The 18,801-nt window shown below is 45.4% G+C and overlaps 2 protein-coding genes across 4 annotated transcripts in view; both read right to left on the reverse strand.

The window, feature by feature from the left end:
• ZNF16 (zinc finger protein 16) overlaps window positions 1-11,849 on the reverse strand; it is a 40,489-nt gene extending 28,640 nt beyond the window's left edge. For 2 of the 3 annotated variants that reach the window (XM_035012233.1, XM_035012231.1), the window contains exon 1: window positions 8,645-8,787. In XM_035012233.1, the coding sequence (XP_034868124.1) occupies window positions 8,645-8,764 (120 nt within the window). In that variant the 5' untranslated portion in view covers window positions 8,765-8,787. Of the gene's footprint in view, window positions 1-8,644; window positions 8,788-11,761 lie in introns of those variants that run through there. The other variant, XM_035012232.1, reaches the window with a different exon arrangement.
• LOC118015338 (zinc finger protein 252) lies at window positions 8,914-18,772 on the reverse strand. The gene is made up of 4 exons (XM_035012230.1): window positions 16,832-18,772; window positions 16,347-16,473; window positions 15,552-15,665; window positions 8,914-11,853 (listed from the first exon to the last, which is right to left on the reverse strand). The coding sequence occupies exons 1-4, from the start codon at window positions 16,868-16,870 to the stop codon at window positions 9,491-9,493; spliced, it is 2,643 nt and encodes an 880-aa protein (XP_034868121.1). The 5' UTR covers window positions 16,871-18,772; the 3' UTR covers window positions 8,914-9,490.
• Between the last annotated feature and the right edge of the window lie 29 nt (window positions 18,773-18,801).

Below are 18,801 nucleotides of genomic sequence, written 5' to 3' on the forward strand. Positions count from 1 at the left end.
CCTGGGTGGCTCAGTCGGTTAAGCGTCTGCCTTCGGCTCAGGTCATGATCTCCAGATCCTGGGATCAAGCCCCACATAGGGCTCCCTGCTCAGAGGGGAGTATGCTTCTCTCTCTCTCTCTCTCTCTCTCTCTCTCCCTACTTCCCTCTGCCCCTCCCCACTGCTCATTCTCTCTCTCAAATAAATAAAATCTTTTAAAAAAAAGAAGAAAAAAAAAGAAAACTCGCGACCAATATCCTCCATGAACAAATTCCCCAGCACAGAAAGAGCAGAGTCCAGAGGAATTGTACAACAGGAGGGGAGGGCCCGCTTTGCCAGGAAGGAAGGCTGCTGGGTCAAGATTCTTTTTAAAAAGCCAACCTAAGGGCTCCTGGGTGGCTCAGTCGGTTAAACGTCTGCCTTTGGCTCAGGTCCTGATCCCGGGGTTCTGGGATCGAGCCCCGCATCGGGCTCCTGGCTCAGTGGAGAGTCTGTTTCTCCCTCTACTCTTCCCTCCCCTACTTGCGCTCTCTCTCTAATAAATGAAATCTTAAAAAAAGAAAAAAAAGGAAATGCAATTGATTGGGGCACCTGGGTGGCTCTGTCAGTTAAGCGCCTGCCTTCGGCTCAGGTCATGATCCCGGGGTCCTGGGATCGAGCCCCGCGTCGGGCTCCCTGCTCAGCGGGGAGCCTGCTTCTCTCTCCCACTCCCTTCGCTTGTGTTCCCTCTCCCTCTCTCTCTCTGACAAATAAATAAATAAAATCTTAAAAAAAAAAAAAAGGAAGGTCTATTGGGTGGGGTCACTGCGCACTCCTCACGGCTCCATTTTGGGGAGCCCCTCGCCTTTTGGCACCAGGAGTTTGGCTCCCTCATAGTGTCCGTTGTATCACCACAGCCCCTCTCGAGAGCACCCCATTCTCGGTGTGGGGCCTTCAGTGTTCCTAATTGCAACATCATGCTCTCCTCAAGCCGTTCCTCCTTTTGAGGATTAGACTCCATCACCCCAATGTCCCCACTGTGCCTCCAAAGCTTCACTGCAGGTGTATGCACTTTAGCTATCAGACCGCAGAGCCTGAGCTTTGTGATCTCAGGCCTTCCCGTGGACTTTTCTCAGCTCACTTCCCTCTGCACCCTCCCTCTTTTTTTTTTTTTTTAGGATTTTATTTATTTATTTGAGAGAGAGAGCAAGCAAGCATGCATGAGCGGGGGGTGGGGAGGGGCAGAGGGAGAGGGAGAAGCAGACTCCCTGCTGAGCAGGGAGCCCGATGGGGGGGCTCCATCCCAGGACCCTGAGATCATGACCTGAGTCAAAGGCAGATACTTAACTGACTGAGCCACCCAGGTGCCCCTGCACTCTTCCTCTTGACCCTTACATAACCTTGCTTCTAAATTGGCCTTAACCCTTTCAGCTCATGATGTTCATAGAAGCCTGTCTGCCCCCATATGTGATCATGCCCAGTGCAGCTCGGCTCCCGCCCCTATCCCACTCCCCATAGGGCTTTGCATGCAGTTCCAATGGATATCCTAGGTATCAAATCCTGGGACACTTTTAGTCCTTATTATAAGGGATTTCTGTAGTTTTTGGTACAGTTATCACCCCAGCCTTCAAGTTTCTCTTTTGCTTCAATGTTACCAGGATCCTAATTTTAGTTTGATTCCACTAATGAGTTCCATCTCTCATTGATGGACTCCACTTCCGCTCTCTGCCCTCAATGATGCTTTTGCCCAGGCCCCAGCCCCTACCTTTTCACCCCAAACTTCTGCCAATCTAGAGACCCCAACATGACCCAGAGCACCATCACTTCCTCACCTTCTTTCATATCTATCCCCATACAAGAAAACACCAACTTTACCTTGGTTGATGTAGTCGGACACTTAAATAAGAAATGAGGGGTCATCCTTCATCTTATTTCTTCCTCACTGTCTAAATCTGTGAGCACCTAGTCCTTCCAATTTTACCCCTTAAACATTTCTGGCATTTGTTCCTTCTTTTGCATGCTTATCACGAATTCAGTCCCTTATCACCTTTATCCGGGACAATTCCTATCTCTTTCAGTCTTAAGCAAATCTATCTGGCATTATCCCTTCACCTTGCTTATCCATTTCTCTACCATAGGTTCAGTTCTGTATCACCTTCACCTGAATTGACACATTCTCTTTGTCCATTTCCCTTCCACCAGTTAAATGCCATATACCTTATGTGGATCATCCTTACAACCTCCTCATTCTTTTCCCCACCACTAAGCTGCAACAGCCACTTCCCTGCCTCTTATCTTGGCTGATTAAAACAACTCCATAAAACTAGTTATCTGTCCAACATCCTGAGATGATACAGCTTAAATACTCTCAAAGCTTTCAGTGCCCCCCCCCCCCCCGCCTTTTTTATAGCTGGTGCCCGACCCTGGTCCACAGGGTCCTGCATGGTTGGGAGCCTCAGCCTCAGCCTCTGCTTGCCTGGGACTCTGCACCCAGCACGAGAACTGTCCCTGTGCCCACACTCACCTGTGGTCATGACTGTCCTGGCCCCTTTCTCTCCCTTACTCCTCACTGCTGGCCAATGCCCCAGGCCCACTGAGAGTTGGTCCTCCCTCCCTCTCTTACTCTTTTCTTAGGGATGGAGGAGAGGGGAGGTGACATTACTGCTCCAACAGCCACAGATGGTACTCACTTTGAAAAATAAGGGAATGGGAGCTGTAAATTCCCATGTGGGTGCAGAGGGAGGGCTAGGTTCTCAGAATTTGTTTTTTGAGGAGTGGGAGGTTGTTTTTAGCTATGAGTTTGTCCACTTGAGTGGTGTTTCCTTCATTTTGGTGGTTTGTAGGAAGTCTTTGTGTATGTGTCCTTTAAATTTTTAAAAAAAGATTTTATTTATTTATTTGTCAGAGAGAGAGAGCGCGCACATGAGCAGGCTCTCTGCTGAGCAAGAAGCCCGACGCGGGACTCAATCCCGGGACCCTGAGATCGTGACCTGAACTGAAGGCAGGTGCTTAACCAACTGAGCCACCCAGACACCCTGTGTGTGTGTTCTGATGAAGAAATTTGGAACAGACTATCAGGACCACAGAAACTGTTCGGGGGAAATGGAGAGATCTTGGTCAAAGGGTATAACCTTATAGTTACAAGATGAGTCACTTCTGGGGATCTAATATACAGCATGGTGATTATACTTAATAATACTGCATGTTGTACTTGAAATTTGCTGATAATAGATCTTAAATGTTCTTATCACACAAAGAAAGGTGTGGAAAAACTGTGTGAGGCGATGGACGTGTTAATTAGCTTGATTGTGGTAATCATTTAACAATGTATAGGTATATTAAATCATCACATTGTATACCTCAAATATATACTATGTTTGTTAATTTACCCCAATAAACATGAAAGAAAAAAAGATCAGAGAAACTGCCCTGAAAATGCAGGGAGGCTTTTTGGGTGCAATACAGACCTTACTATTGGGGAATTGGGCAGCATCATAGATGTTTTAATGTGACAGGGAATCACCATCCCCAGAAAAAGGGATTCTCAGCACAGCTGGGGGCCTCTTAAGGCCCCTTTAGTTCTAGGTTTCTGGAAAAATGGGACTGTGAATAATACAGACAGCTCTCCCGATCTCATTCCTCTCATTCCGCAGTTAGAATGACAACCCTGAAGCCCAGGCAGGTGAGAAGAGGAAGTGGATTCAGGAGGAGCAAATGGAATAGCATGAGCATCTGGAAGTGTGAGAATGGGAACTCCACGAGGCTCTCTGCTATTTCCTGGGTCTTGGGGCTACTATAGTCAAGTTCTCTCTAGTTTGCCTCATAATGGATGCCCATAAGGAGGACCAGCCAGCCTGCTGTGTTGGTGAGGAAGTCGGGGCAGGTGGGCTCTGAGCAGCTTGCACTTCCTCCTGCTGCTCTGTCCTCTTTCAGCTGCTGGGACCCAGATGAGTTGTCAGTCCTTGGAGTCTGGTGCTGTGTCCTGAAACCTGATCCTAACCTCTTCCCAAGGGCATGGGGGTGGGTGTAAGGGGTGAGAAATGAGTGACTTGAGATGTTTCCATGGTTAGCCAGTGTCTGAAACATGCAATGACCACTGTTCTACCTGGAATGTTTAGGACACAGAAGCAGATAAAGACCAGTCCCCATCCTCAAGCAGGCCCCATAGCTTTGAGGGGAAAACAATTGTTCCCATACCGGCACCCCAGCCTACAGGGCTTGGGGACCCAGGCCCTGCAGTTACTTGCCAAATTCTTCTGAGATAAGAGCTTCTAGATATTTTTCTTTGGCCACAGGATGGAAAGGATACCTCACTTCTCCACAACAAGCTACTTTATTCCATTTTTCTTCAGAGCATTCATCACCAACAGACAATTTCTCTGCTTATCATCTTTCTCTCCGTGCTAGAGTGTATGCTCCATGAGGGAAGGGATTTTGTTTTATTCACGTCTCTATCCCTAGCATCTAGAACCATACCCAGAATAGGTACTTACCTAATACATTTGTTGATTAAATGAATCCATGAATCAACTACACACTAGATGTCTTTTAAGAAAGGAAGAGAGTGCTATTTGGGAAAACATTACATCACAACATTATACGGGTTATTATACATAAATCTCTCTGCAGTAAGAGTTCTACTATGCCCACTTTTATGAGGAAAAACAAGCCAGTGAGATGAAACCAAGATTGTAACTCAAGCTATCCCTCTCCAAAGGCAATGTGCTCTTTCTGTTCTTGCTACCCTGACCAGAGTGGCCCTGCTGTGTGCCCACTGTGTTCTGGGCAGCACCTTGGTCACTCTGCATACTTGGTTCTACCCTAATCCCCAAATAACCCCACATGGATTGGTATTTCTTTTCCCATTTTGCATGCTTAATAGCAAACTCACTCATAGAGGTTAGTTTGACCAGAGTAATCTAGCCTACAGGTGGGAGCTGGGCTCACCTCCAGGCCTCTTTAGTCCAAAGATTTCTATTATAACACCCTGGGAACTCACATGGGGATTCTGCCAAGTGCAGTATGTCTACTTTGTGTATACATTCTCAATCTGGGTAAATCCATGGGGTGGGTTCTGGGTCCCAGTGATCTTACTGTGAGATGATCCTGAGTTAAAAATCCATTTGCCACTTGACTCCATAAGCTCCTACTCTGACTGGTAAACAACAGCAGTATCTTGAGCCAGTGTCAATTCAGAGTCAGAGCCCAGTAACCCCTGCCCTAGGCTGATCAGCCTCAGACTACCAGGCACAAGCCTGTATTCCAATCAGGGTCATGGACCCATTACCATGAGTGACAAACATGAGATCTGTGGGATGTCCCACTAAACAAAGGAAAGCAGAGTTATTACAAGACTTCCGGGCAGGGTGGATTTTAGGTGAAATCTATATGGAGCAGTGCTTGGATGGGTGGGCAGCAAAGCTGGGCTGTGAGTAGTGGGTCAACATCAGGTCTGGACTGAGAAGTGGACCCAGGTTCCTATTTCCTTGGAAACCGCAAAATTTAGATGTGGAATGTGTTGTCCAAAACTCCTTATCTGGTTCTAGTTGTAAATCAAGGCTGCTTCTCTGTATCAAAGTGACTTTTATCTGCCAGGAAAGAGTGGGTATTTCATTCTTATAATTTATAACACATTCCTGTCAGTCTGTGATATTGGAGAACAAAGTTTCCCAGTAAGAAAGCAGAGGTAAAATGTCATGACATTTTACAGCTGCACATCTTTTTTGGGAAAGTACTGTCTCCTATTAACCTTGAAGCTGGTTTTATCCCTGTGATTCCAGCCCAGTGAATAGTTTAATAGATTTTTTTCCTTTCCCGGTCCGAGCTAATTTTTACTTTCTTATCTCTATAGGTGTGGGTATTTCCTGTCTTTCAACATGGTTACCCCATAATTGGCCACATTCCCTTTGGGGAAGGAAATAAGATATAGTATAAAATTGGGAGAGAGCATCAGCATCTTCCTCAAGGGAATCTGGCCTTTTCTCCTTTCATGAGGTTCAGGTCTTTTCACCAAATTTAATGTTTTTTTCACTTATACTGATAGAGACTTCAGTAGGCTATCTACTTCAGTCTCAGAGACACCATCACCGTTACCCAGGGTAACTTCTGATTACTGCTCTGGCCCTGGGCCTGTTAAGGTGACACACTTCCATGTCTCTGAAAGGGTTATGAGCTACTGTCTGGTATTCAGCCAACCCCAGTGAGTTATTGAACCCATTTTCATGACAGCTCTCCCAACGCCATTCCTAGCCTATAGAAAGTAGCCGCTGGAGCATCTCCCACGGAGGTTGGTGCACCCTTGCGAATGCATTTCTCAAGCCTGGGTGACCCTTCTGGGGTGGGGGAAAGTAGGCTGGGGCAGGTGAACAGGGCATCGGTCAGCACTGCCAGTCACTACAGAATGAATCTCTCTTCCATAAAGCTTCCTTCCATCTACTGAAGAAACGGAAATGTCTTTCTCTTCTCAATTGTAACTAGTTTACTTGGTTTAGAAGCTGGGGGTGGCAAGTGGATGACTGCTCTGTGCTAATCAACAAGTGTAGCACAGAGAGGGTCTGCACCATCAGGGGAGAGTCTGGCTCCCAACTAGTATTAATGCCATCTCCAAGCTAAGGAAGAAATTGGGTAACAGAGAAACTTATGACTGGAATCGAGGAGAACATTAACAACTATGTAAATAAAATTGAATACAATTTGGATGAAGTACTTAATTGAAAACTAAAACAATGAAAAACTCATCACAGGTATTAGTCAGAAGGATGTTTTAGCCATATAAGCTGAAATAGAGGATTAGGATAAAGGTTGGGATTCTTAGTTAAGTGAAAACACCTCCCCTGTATGTAAAGATGGAATTAAAAAGGAAAAAACCCAAATATTTTTTCCTGATTTGGCATTCTAAGATTGCATGCGGTCTTGAGGAAGACACTGCCATGGCTTCCTAGTCCTTCTGTCTCCTAAAAGAACGCCAGAGATCCTTGGAGCAAAAACAGTTAATTTCCTTTCCTTCCTTCTTAAAGGTCCCTTCTCTAGAAGTTGTAACTGGATAAAAAGCTCCAACGCCCTGAGAAGCCAGGAGAAGCCATGACTTACAAATCCTGTAAGTCATATCCCATGCCACAGTGTGTCTACTTTATGCTTATTTTCCTCCCAATTCACAGGGGTTTGACTTTCCAAATTACCTTGTAGAAAAACTCATTTTACACGTGTCATTTGACTTAGCAGGATCTCAAGTCTGAAGAAGAAGGAGCTTCTGACACAACTCCAGGAAACTGAAGTTTCCAGTCACCTCAGGAAGACAGACATTCCCTCTCTTTTATGTGGAACATGCTGTTGGGCAATGAATAGCCAAGTCGTAAGCCAGAGGCTCCTACCTTTGGACTGTTTTCTCATTTTCCTTCATTGGTAAAACACCTAAAAGACCCACGTACCAAACCACGTTTAAGAAAAGTGTACCATTTCCGATTTGCAATCAGTCAGATGGGCCAGCCTAGGGGCTGCAAGCTCCCTGCCAGCACTGCCTTCACTCTTGGGGTGCTGGGGTGCAGCAGGACTCAGGAGGTACCAAGAGCCTGGACAGGTACCAGAGCACTGCCACTGAGCAGCTTCTCTGTATCTCCGTCCCACTGTGAAACAGGGTAAGTAAAAGTACCTACTTCACTGAAATGCTGTGAAGGTTAAATGAGAAAACCCAGGCAAAGCCTTAATCACAATGCCTGGTATATGCTAAGGTAAAAAAAGTGAAGGTTTATTGGCTTAATCAGAATTTTTGTTCAGCATATAACCATTATCATCACAGTAAATTCACTCCAGTTTTTATTTTATTATTTTAAGTCAAAGCTATTTGTGGTGAAATGTGCTTAGGAGGATTATCATGAAGAGGCAGATTTTCCAATCAGCTTTTCAACATTCTAAGATAAGCCAAGACCACTACCACTACTATATGGACAACAGCCTGGAAAATAAGACCTGAAGTATAGGGCAAGTCAACGTAAGGAGAAAAGATCAGTCAAATTATAAGAAAGTCCCTTTGATAAACAGGAAAACTGGAACAATTTTATTAGTGAAAAGGACACTATAAAGGAATAAAATGGCCAATTATTAAGTAATTCATTACTCTTACCTTTTCTTCTTTCTTACCCTGATTCTTATATACAAAGCATCACTCCATTATAGTTTATCCCAAATACTAACTGGCCAATCCCTTCTGAAATGATCATACATACCATATCCAGCTTGTTCATCAAAGACTTAAGCTACTTTCAGTTGTCAGATTTCAGCATCTAGAACTCTCACAGACTGCTGTTGCTGAATTTCTTGTATGTACAACCTATTTCAGCTCATTTTGATGCTAATCTTTCCTCCACAAAAAAAGGAGAAAGTGCTGAAGAAGTTTCTGGAGAAAGGCGTTCAGAGGATACTGAAGTGAGCCACTCATGAGTGAATCGGGCCGCAGCACCACAGACAAGGGCGGCAACTCTGGAAACCGGGTTTAAGAGCTCCCAGGATGTATTTCATCTCAAACATCATGAACCAAAGGACACTGAGACGCTGCTGACCAACATCACTCCAGGGGACAAAAGGCACCTTTAAAGCACGAAGACAAGAGTGCACGGGTTGACAAACAGCCTGCACGATTATCTACCTACTAAAAGCTGCTCAATGGCCCTGCCTCACCAGGAGTCCTCACCTGGAGTCCTGTCCTCTGGCAGCAGAAGGACCTGCCACTCCTCACCAGAGTCTGTTCAGTGCCAGCTGCCCAGTGAAAGGGAACAGCTGTGACCGCTCCCCTTCTCTCCCTGAAAAACATGTGGAATACACCAATCTTGGTTTTGAGAACAAATCCTGTAAGTCATATCCCATGCCACAGTGTGTCTACTTTATGCTTATTTTCCTCCCAATTCACAGGGGTTTGACGTTCCAAATTACCTTGTAGAAAAACTCATTTTACACGTGTCATTTGACTTAGCAGGATCTCAAGTCTGAATCTACACACACACCTCACCTCATTCCTTAACAAATTTTGCTCCTGTTTGGATTATCTGGTGCTGAAAAGGGAGAACAGTTTTGAAGTTAAAGGGACCACATCCTCACAATAAACCCTTTTGAAGAGGCCCAAACAAATCAACAAGGAAATCTCAACCTGGCTCTTTCTGGCTTTAAAGTGCAAGGGTTCCAGTTACTTTCCTTGAACCTGAAATAGATGATGAGGAGGAAGGAAGAGCAAACGGCCGCATGAAATACCTCACTGCACCTTAAGGTCTGGGGCTATGAAAACACAATCTTAAGTGTAATTAAATTGTGTTCATTTCAAGTACTTAAGTACAGGGCCACCCTCTGAATCAGAGGAAAGGCATGTGACCTTGGACTTTTTACCACATAATTTGGCAGCCTGCCCTCAGTTAACAGTGCACTGGGAGACTGTTAAGTCACTCGAGATGAATCTCCAAAAGAAAGCCGTAAAAGCAATGAATGGCTTTCCCATCAGTATACTGCTCCTGTTGTAAAACAGTGAAGACTTTATCGAATAAAGCAGTTATTCTCCACTGTGAACTTTATGGTGCTGAATGAAAGCTGTCTGTGCACTAAAGAGGGCCCCACATTTAATGCACTTATAGGCTTGCTCTCCAGCGTGAATTTTCTCATGACTGGTAAGAGTTATTCTCTGACTAAAAGTTTTCCCACATTCATTACACACATAAGGTCGCTCTCCACTGTGAACTCTCTGATGTCGAATAAGGTGAGAGCTTTGTCTGAAGGACTTTCCACATTCAGTGCATTTGTAAGGTTTCTCTCCTGTGTGAATTCTCCTGTGTTGGATAAGGGATAAACGTGCACTGAAGGCTTTCTCACATTCATTGCATATGTAGGGTTTCTCTCCGGTGTGAATCCTCTGATGCTGAATAAATTGTGAATGCTGACTGAAGGCCTTGCCACACTCCTCACATTCATAAGGCTTCTCCCCCGTATGAATTCTGCGATGCTGGACGAGAGAGGAGCGGACATTGAAGGCCTTCCCACAGTCACTGCACTCGTAGGGATTCTCTCCAGTGTGAATCCTTCGATGGCGGACGAGGTGTGCGCTCTGGCTGAAGGCTTTCCCACAGTCACCACACTCATAGGGTTTCTCTCCATTGTGTGTTCGCTCATGCTTAATTAGGGTGGATATCTGCCCAAAGGTTTTCCCACACTTGTTACACTCGTAGGGTTTCTCTCCAGTGTGGCTCCTCTGATGCTGAATGAGGTGTGAGCCCTGGCTAAAGGCCTTCCCGCATTTGTGACACTCATAGGGCTTCTCACCATTATGGACTCTCTGATGTTGAACAAGGGAAGAGAGCACACTGAAGGCTTTATCACACTCATTACATTCATAGGGCTTCTCACCATTGTGTGTCCTTTGATGATGAATAAGATTAAAACTCTGGCTGAAGGCTTTTCCACACTCATCACACTCATAGGGTTTCTCTCCAGTGTGAATTCGCTGATGCTGAATCAGATGTCCCTTTTGGCTGAAGGTTTTCCCACACTCACTGCATCCATAAGGTTTTTCTCCAGTGTGAATTCTCTGATGCTGGATGAGGGACAGGCGAGCACTGAATGATTTTCCACACTCATCGCAAACGTAAGGCTTCTCTCCAGTATGAATTCTCTTGTGCTGAATGACTTGGGAGCGCTGACTGAAAGATTTTCCACATTCATTACACCTGTAAGGTTTCTCTCCAGTGTGAATTCTCTGATGAACAGTAAGGGTTCGGTTCAGGCTAAAGGATTTCCCACATTCATTGCATTCATAGGGTTTTTCTCCTGTGTGAGTTCTCTGATGTTGAATGAGAGATAATCGTGCACTGAAGGCTTTGCCACACTCAGTACAGTTATAAGGTTTCTCTCCAGAATGAGTTCTCTCATGCTGAAAGAGGTGTGAGTGTCTACTGAAAGCCTTCCCACATTCCGTACACTTGTATGGCTTCTCTCCACTATGAATTCTCTGATGATGAATCAGGTTAGAGCTATGACTAAAGGCTTTCCCACACTGATTACACTCGTGAGGTTTCTGCCCCATATGAATTTTAAGATGTTGACTGTAAGATGAACGTGCACTGAAAGCTTTCCCACATTCACTGCATTCATAAGGTCTTTCTCCAGTGTAAGTGTTATGGAGCTGAATGAAATAGGAATGAGCCCTGAAAGATCTGCCACACTCAGCACAAGTGTGGGGCTTCTCTCCACAGTGAACTCTCTGATGTTGGCTGAGGACAGAGCAGTGGCGGGAAATTTTTCCACATCTACCACACTCACAGGGCTTCTCTCCAGAGTGACTTCTCTGATGCTGAGAAAGTGCTGTACTCGGGCTGAAAGGTACTCCACACTCAGTACACTCAAAGGATTTCTCTGGATTGTTAACCCTCTGATTCTCACTAAGAACTGAACTCTGCCTGGGCACTTTCAGAAACACATCTGTCTGACAGGCTATTTCTCCTAGATGGAAACACTGGAGATTAATGAGGTCCTGACTTTCTTTAAAGTCATCCATACATGGCACATTCTGGTGGAGACTCTCCCCTCTAGATGCTCTATGAAATCCAAAAGAGTTTGGGTCTGCAGTGCAGTTTACCTCCACAGAACTGGATTTCTGGCCTTCCCCTCCAATAGGGGTTTTCCTACATGTTAATGTCACTGGCCTGGAATTGTTCTTCTGGGAGAAGGATTTCTTAAGTCTTTCCTCTGCAGATTTTCTCCAGCTATTCTTTAACTTTCCCTCAGTTCTACTCATCTCTTCAAAATCAGGTTCCTTGGAAATATTCCTTACATGTTCTTCTGATTTTGCTCTCTGGGATCCCACTGCTTTGGAAATTTCCTGTTTTGGAGTCAATCCCTTCTTCCCCGTCCGAGACTCAAAACCTGAAAGAATGAAGAAAAATTAGTTACTCGTATTTTACTGTGGGAGAAAGAATTAGAGAATAAATAGGAATATTTATATGAAACAACTATCTCCTAGGAGGATAGTGAATTTTCAGAATGTAAAACCAAAAAACAACCTCACTAGGATGAGAAGAGGAAAGAGGGGAAGAGAAGCATGCTATCAGAGCAAGGAAGGCTGGTGTGGGAAGGAAGTAAGTAAGGAGAGAAGCCCAAGGTCTAGGCTTATATCTGGGCTAACTAGGCGTGGACAGAGCAGGAACAGTGAGGCATGACCTGAGGGAAAAAGAGCTCTCAGAAAGGTGACGAGGGTGATGAGGAAGACTGCTGATCATGTCACTGCTCATACTTTGTAAACAAGGTATCTTCTTCTAGCTTACTTATAATAGGTATTCAAATATTTGTTTAAAAACGAATGAGGGGCGCTTGGGTGGCTCAGTCGGTTAAGTGTCTGACTCTTGATTTCGACTCAGGTCATGATCTTGGGGTTATGAGATCAAGCCCTGCATTGAGCTCTATGCTCAGCAGGGAGTCTGTCTCTGCCTCTGCCCCGACCCCCTGAAATAAATGAATAAATCTTAAAAAAAAAAAAAAAAAAGAATGGTAAATGACTTATGATGAATAAAGGGTATACAGATTAATGGATACTGGAAAAAATGATTTGATCTGGACAACTTGGCTTCACAGAAGCAAATCAGGGTGAATAGAGAATAGATACAAAGAAGCAACCTACTCATCCAAATAGCAGGTGCAGCACAAGGCAGAAAAACTAAATGTGTGCAATAATCCACACCACACATTCCCAATGAATAAAAATACCTGAATATTTGTAAAAACTGTGATACAGATGAATTCTGAAATCCAATGAAAGGAAATTTACCAAAAACAAAACAAAACAAAACCCCAAACAAAACCACTGAATCATGTGGACACAAGGACTGTTGGAAGGATAACCAGGTCAGAACAGTGAGAGGGGAGCTCTGTTGTGAGACACCACAGAGCACAATGGAACCTCTTTTTTGTAAACTGCTTACTATTAGAGCTGTAACAGTCTGTAATCTTCAGACTGTTTAGCCAGACAAGGAAACAGCTGAAAATGTTGATTAGATGAGATCTAAAATTGGGCTAAGTCATTTTAACAGACTTCAGTGACCTACTCACAGTACTTCAAAGGGATTTACTTTACTATTTTTTACTATTTTTGACAAAGGCACAAAGGCAATACAAGTGGAGAAAGGATGGTTTTTTCAACAAATGGTGCTGGAACAACTGGACATCCACTTGTAAAAATTTTAACGTGGTTCCATAACTCATACCAGACACAAAAATTAACTCAATATGATCACAGACCCAAGTACCTAAAATTTCTAAGTTACAAAATTTTCTTCTATAAGAAGAAAATGTCGGGCGCCTGGGTGGCTCAGATGGTTAAGCGTCTGCCTTCGGCTCAGGTCATGATCCCAGGGTCCTGGGATCGAGTCCCGCATCGGGCTCCCTGCTCAGTGGGGAGCCTGCTTCTCCCTCTGCCTCTGGCTCTCTCTCTCTCTCTGACTTTCATGAATAAATAAATAAAACATTTATAAAAAAAAAAAATATATATATATATAAGAAGAAAATGTTTTGGATTAAGCAAAGTTTTCTTAGATATGACACCAAAAGCACAATCCATAAAAGAACAAACTGATGAACTGGACTTCATCAAAATTTAATAAAACTTCTACTCTTCAAAAGACACCGGTAAGAGAATAAAATGACAAGGCACAGTGAGAGAATATCTACGCAAAGCATTTATCTGATAAAGGGCCTGTATCTAGAACATTCCTATGTTCAGAAAGCAACTCTTTAAAACTTAAGAGAACACAAACTGAGTTAAAAAATAAGCAAAGATATGAACAGACACTTCACCACTGAAAATACACAGAAGGAAAACAAGATACTCAAAATGTTTAACTATTAGAGAAATTAAAAGTAAAAGTAAAACCACAATGAGACACCACTACACATTTATCAGAGCAGCTAAAATGAAAAAGACTGAGCACACCAAGTGTTGATGAGGATGTGGAGAAAATGGAACTCTCACCCATTGCTGGTGGGAATGTCAAATTGTGCAACCAGTTTGGAAAACATTCTGGCAGTTTCCTAAAAGTTAAATATACACCTACCATGTAACCCGGTCATGCTATTACTAGGTACTTATCCAAGAGAAAAGGAATGCATGGTCATACAAGGATCTGTACACAAATGTTCATAGCAGCTTTATTTGTATTAACCCCAAACTGGAAACAACCCAAATGTCTGTCAATAGAATTGAAAAACAAATTGTGGCAAATCCATACAAATAGAATACTAACCAAAATGAAAAAACGAGTTATTGATACATAAAGTAGATGAATATCAAAAGAATTATGTGCAGTCAAAAGATGTCAGACAAAAAAAAAGGGTACATGCTCTATGATTCCATTAATATAAAATTCTAGAAAATGTAATTCATATTGACAGCAGGTAGATCAGTAACTGCTTCATGGTAGAGATGGGAAGGGGTAAGAGGGAGGAATTACAGAGAGACAGCAGAAAGCTTTTGGGGGTAATGGATATGTTTGCTACCTTGACTGTAGTGAATAGTTTCGCACATACGCACATAATGCAGAAATGTTACCAAATTGCACATGTTAAACATGCATGGCATATTATACGCTTAAGGGCGCCTGGGTGGCTCAGTCGGTTAAGCGACTGCCTTCGGCTCAGGTCATGATCCTGGAGTCCCGGGATCGAGTCCCGCATCAGGCTCCTCCCTGCTCGGCAGGGAGCCTGCTTCTCCCTCTGACCCTCCTCCCTCTCGTGCTCTCTGTCTCTCATTCTCTCTCTCGCAAATAAATAAATAAAATCTTTAAAAAAAAAATTATATGCTTAATATTCCTTAATAAAGCTGTTTCTAAGAGGGGAAGAAGAACACATAGGGTGTGGAGCCGGCATGCCAGAGTCCAACCCAGCTCTGTTCCTGAGCAGTTGTGTGATCTCATGCCAGCAAGCAAATCTCTCTGTGCCTCAGGGTTTCTTGGGTACCGGCTCTGCGAGGATACTGGAGGACTGCAGAAGTTGACTGTGTCAGCGAAGTGCTAGACGTGCACTGAGCACAAACGTCCAGGCGTCGCTGGCTGCTGTGGCAGCTGAGGACTCTGCTCCACTTCCTGTTTCCTATTCACATGCCCATATCCTTTGCTACACAGGAAGAAACCCTAGCTCATGTTTTTTCCCAAGGCCCTGAATCAGCCTGGGAACTCTGAGTGAGCAATAGCAGGAGTGAGTCTGGGCAGAGGGCATGTCTCTGGATGGTCTTTCTAAGCAGCCAAGGCAGGGCTGGCCAGCAAGGCCTGAGAAGGATGGGTGACACAGAAGCAACTGGCAGGCAGCCAGGGAAGGGAGCCAGCTGCCCCAGAGAGATACCTGAGCTCTTTTCTGGGATTGAGAGAGCATTTTCTGGGTAAGGGAAACATGAACTCATTTATGGGTATAGAATACGGGTGTTAACAGAAAGAAAAGAGAGGTAGAAATGGAGAAGAGGGAGAGCAAAGCTCTGGTGTCACAAAAATGTGGTCCAGAGCTCATAGAGAAGGGCCTGGCAAAGTGGCAGCACCTGCCAGCATGGGCAGGAGAGCACAACAGCATTCCTGGAGACTCACTTTCACTCCTGTGACTCCGGATCCAGCCCTCCTCAATTTTCGGTGAGTATGGGGCCCATGGCTCTTCCCCCTTCTCCAGCCTGGAGATGACATCAGGTTTGGAACCTTGAAGTCCTGCTCCAGAGAAAGGAAGCAAGGCTGACAATTCATCCAAATCCAGGGCAGAATGGCCCCATGGGCAGCACCTGTGTCCCGTTCATGACCTCCCCTGCCACCTGTCTGTAAACCAAGGAGACAGATGCAGTCCTCTTCCCTAGCTGAAGAAAAGTTAAACCCAGCTCTTTTGGGGGCCAAGGATAAGGGACAGAGTTGGTGCCTGAACACATCACGCTAGAAAACTCATAATAGAGTCTTGGTGTTGACGTCCACAAGGACTAAAGGGAAGCAGCATATTCTGGTGTAAGGCAGGGCTTGAAACCAAATGGATTCAAATCCTAGATCTGCTCCTGACTGCCTGTGTGAACTTAAGAAAGTGATGATATCTATCAGCCTCAGATTCAACTATAAACCATTTAACCCAACACCAACCTTGAAGATGCATTACGATTAACTTGGGATGTGAATATACTTAGGGTTCAATGAATGATATTCTTCTTCCATATTTCCTACAAGGAAATTGGGGGAGTCTGTGGCGCTGCCTGTCCTCTCCTCTGTGCTCACTAGGCTTTCCTGGGACCAAAGTCAGAAATGCCTTGTGTTTGGCCCCAGAGGGTGAGATGCCTCTGAGCCTTGAGCCTAACTCTAGTCCTGTTCATGAGCAAGGAAACCAGAGCTGAACTTCAGAAAGAGTCTTACCCAGTGAGATCAGGTTTCTGTAGGTCTCCAGCATCACATTACTGTAGAGGCCCCTCTGAGCAGGGCCCAGACAGCCCCACTCCTCCCGGGAGAGGAACACAGCCACGTCCTCAAAGGAAACTAAGACCTGGAATGACAATATCTTGTTGCAACCCTAGGGTCAGGCCCAGGGTGGCTCATGATGGGCAAAACCCCTTTGAATGCATGTACCAGCCTGCTGTCCTCACAAGAGTGGGCTCTTTGAGACCACCACCATTTTGACTTGTCTCTGTCTGCCCAACCCCTGCCCTCTACTATGCCTTGTGCAGGGATTGGGAAGACATTGTGCAGCATATTTCAGGGACTTGAACTCAGGGACAGAGGACATTGGTGAAGACGGGGACCCATCTACCCGCTGGGACCAGCCCCTCATAGACAGAACCGTGGAGAGACTCTAGCCAAGAAAAGGCTAAGTCTACAGAGATATCTCCATGAGGACCACTCACCTGGGGCCCAGCAGGAAGGAGCTGCTTGACAGCCATCATTGGATCTCTTAGCTTGCCCCAAGGAGGCGGGCGAAACTGCAGGGAGAGGGAAGACTGTGATGGAATGTGACCAGCCTGCTTTTCACAGCAACACTGAGACTTCTGTGCCTGGATCTCAAGAAGTCTATGGCAACAGAGACCAAGTTTGGGGCTGCCAGGAAGCTCTGGGAAGGGCAGATGGACTAAACACCCAGTGGTCTCTGAGACTATATCCCCTTGTCCACCATGAGGCTTCCCCAGCAGCCCCTGGTACAAACAGCATCCTGAGGCCACCACGTGATGGCCCCAGCAGTGCACCGGAGTAGACAATAGGCTGCATCTCAGGTCCACCTTGGAGGTCCTGGAGAGTGGGCACACAGCTGAGGACAAGCAATCCAGGCTCCTACTCTAGGATGGTGCACAAACAAGTAGGGAGGTTGACAGACAAAATGCCTGTGTCAGGTGATGCTAAGGGACAGAAAAAATGAACAGCATGAGGGCAGCAGCTGGTGGTAGGAGATATTTTACACAGGGTGGCCAGAGAAGACAACTTTGATAAAGCAACACCAAAGCAGAGGTCTAGATGGAGTGAGGGCAGACACTATGTGGATATTAGGGGAGATACATCCCAGGAAGGGTAATGCAAAAGTGCAAAGGTTCTGAAGTGATGGCCCACCTGATGTGTTCAAGTTAAGGGCAAGGAGGCCAGACGGTGGAGTAGGGGAGGGCAAGAGAGAGGAGGGTGGGGTGCCTCATAGGCTATAGAACTTGGGCTTTTACTCTGAGTTGGGAAACATCTGGAAGATCCGGGCAGTGATATGACCTGCCATGTGGCTTCTCCAGCTGCTGCTTTGAGAACAGACTAGGGGTGGGAGTGGGGAGTGTAAGGATCTAACAGGAAAACCAGTTGGAAGGCTCTAGCAACAATCCACCAGAGATGACAGTATCTTGGACCAGAGTGGTGGGAGCAGGTGATAAGTGATCAGATTCTAGATGCATTTCAGAGGTATAGTCAACAGGATTTGCTGAGGAATTAGGTCTGGGATGAGACACCAAGATTTTTGCGCCAAGCTACTGAGATGAGGAAACTTCCATTCACTCTAAAGGATAAGACTTACATCTGAAGGGTAAAAATTAAAAGCTGTTTTTGTACATGCTGTATTTAGGATGCCCATTAGATTTACAAGTGGAGAATCAGAGCTTTTGGATATACAGGTCCAAAACTCAAGAGAAAGGCTGAAGCTGGCTGGGTGTATTGGGAACTAGCAGTATATGCATGACATTCAGAACCACCCATCCGGTTTTACTTTAGGCTGACAGCTGACGTGAGGGCTATCCGTCCCAGGAAAACCTTCCCAAACAGCCTCTGATACAAAGGCATCTCCCACCTCCACAGCCCCCGACCCCAGGCAAACGAAACGTGTATCACAGGTGGACCTGCATTCTGCTTTTGCTTCCAGGCTGACCGGGAGGCATGTACCACGCTGCTGGAAGCGTGGGCTGGATCCCAATCTTGAACGCACCACGTGCTGGTGCAAACGCCTCAGGGAAGTGACTCGAGTCTCTACACGGACTTAAAATGAGACTCATCCTAAGTGACTGTTTTGAGAATTTAATGAAGAAAACGTATAAGGTACTTTGCATGGTGCTGGCAAACCGCAAACAGGAGGCTGTAAGTAAGCCTTAATTACCACCATTGAGGCGATGCTTCCTGGGCACCCACCGAATGAAAGAACGAATGCTCCGGAAAATGATCTCCCGCCCGTCCGCTTTCAGCCCCAGCAACCGAGGCCCCTTCCCAGACAGCGTTCACAACTCCATCCTCTCCCCTCCTCGGCGCCCGCTGCGCGCAGGGCACTTGCCTCTTTCTGAGGAATGCACGATCTGATTCATCCCCTGACCAAGCCCCAGCTTCGCCCCCTCGCTGAGGCCTTCCCCATCCGCGCGGCCGC

This window comes from Mirounga leonina, unplaced genomic scaffold (assembly GCF_011800145.1).
Source record: "Mirounga leonina isolate KUSES-001 unplaced genomic scaffold, KU_Mleo_1.0 Mir_165, whole genome shotgun sequence".
Classification (NCBI taxonomy): domain Eukaryota; kingdom Metazoa; phylum Chordata; class Mammalia; order Carnivora; family Phocidae; genus Mirounga; species Mirounga leonina.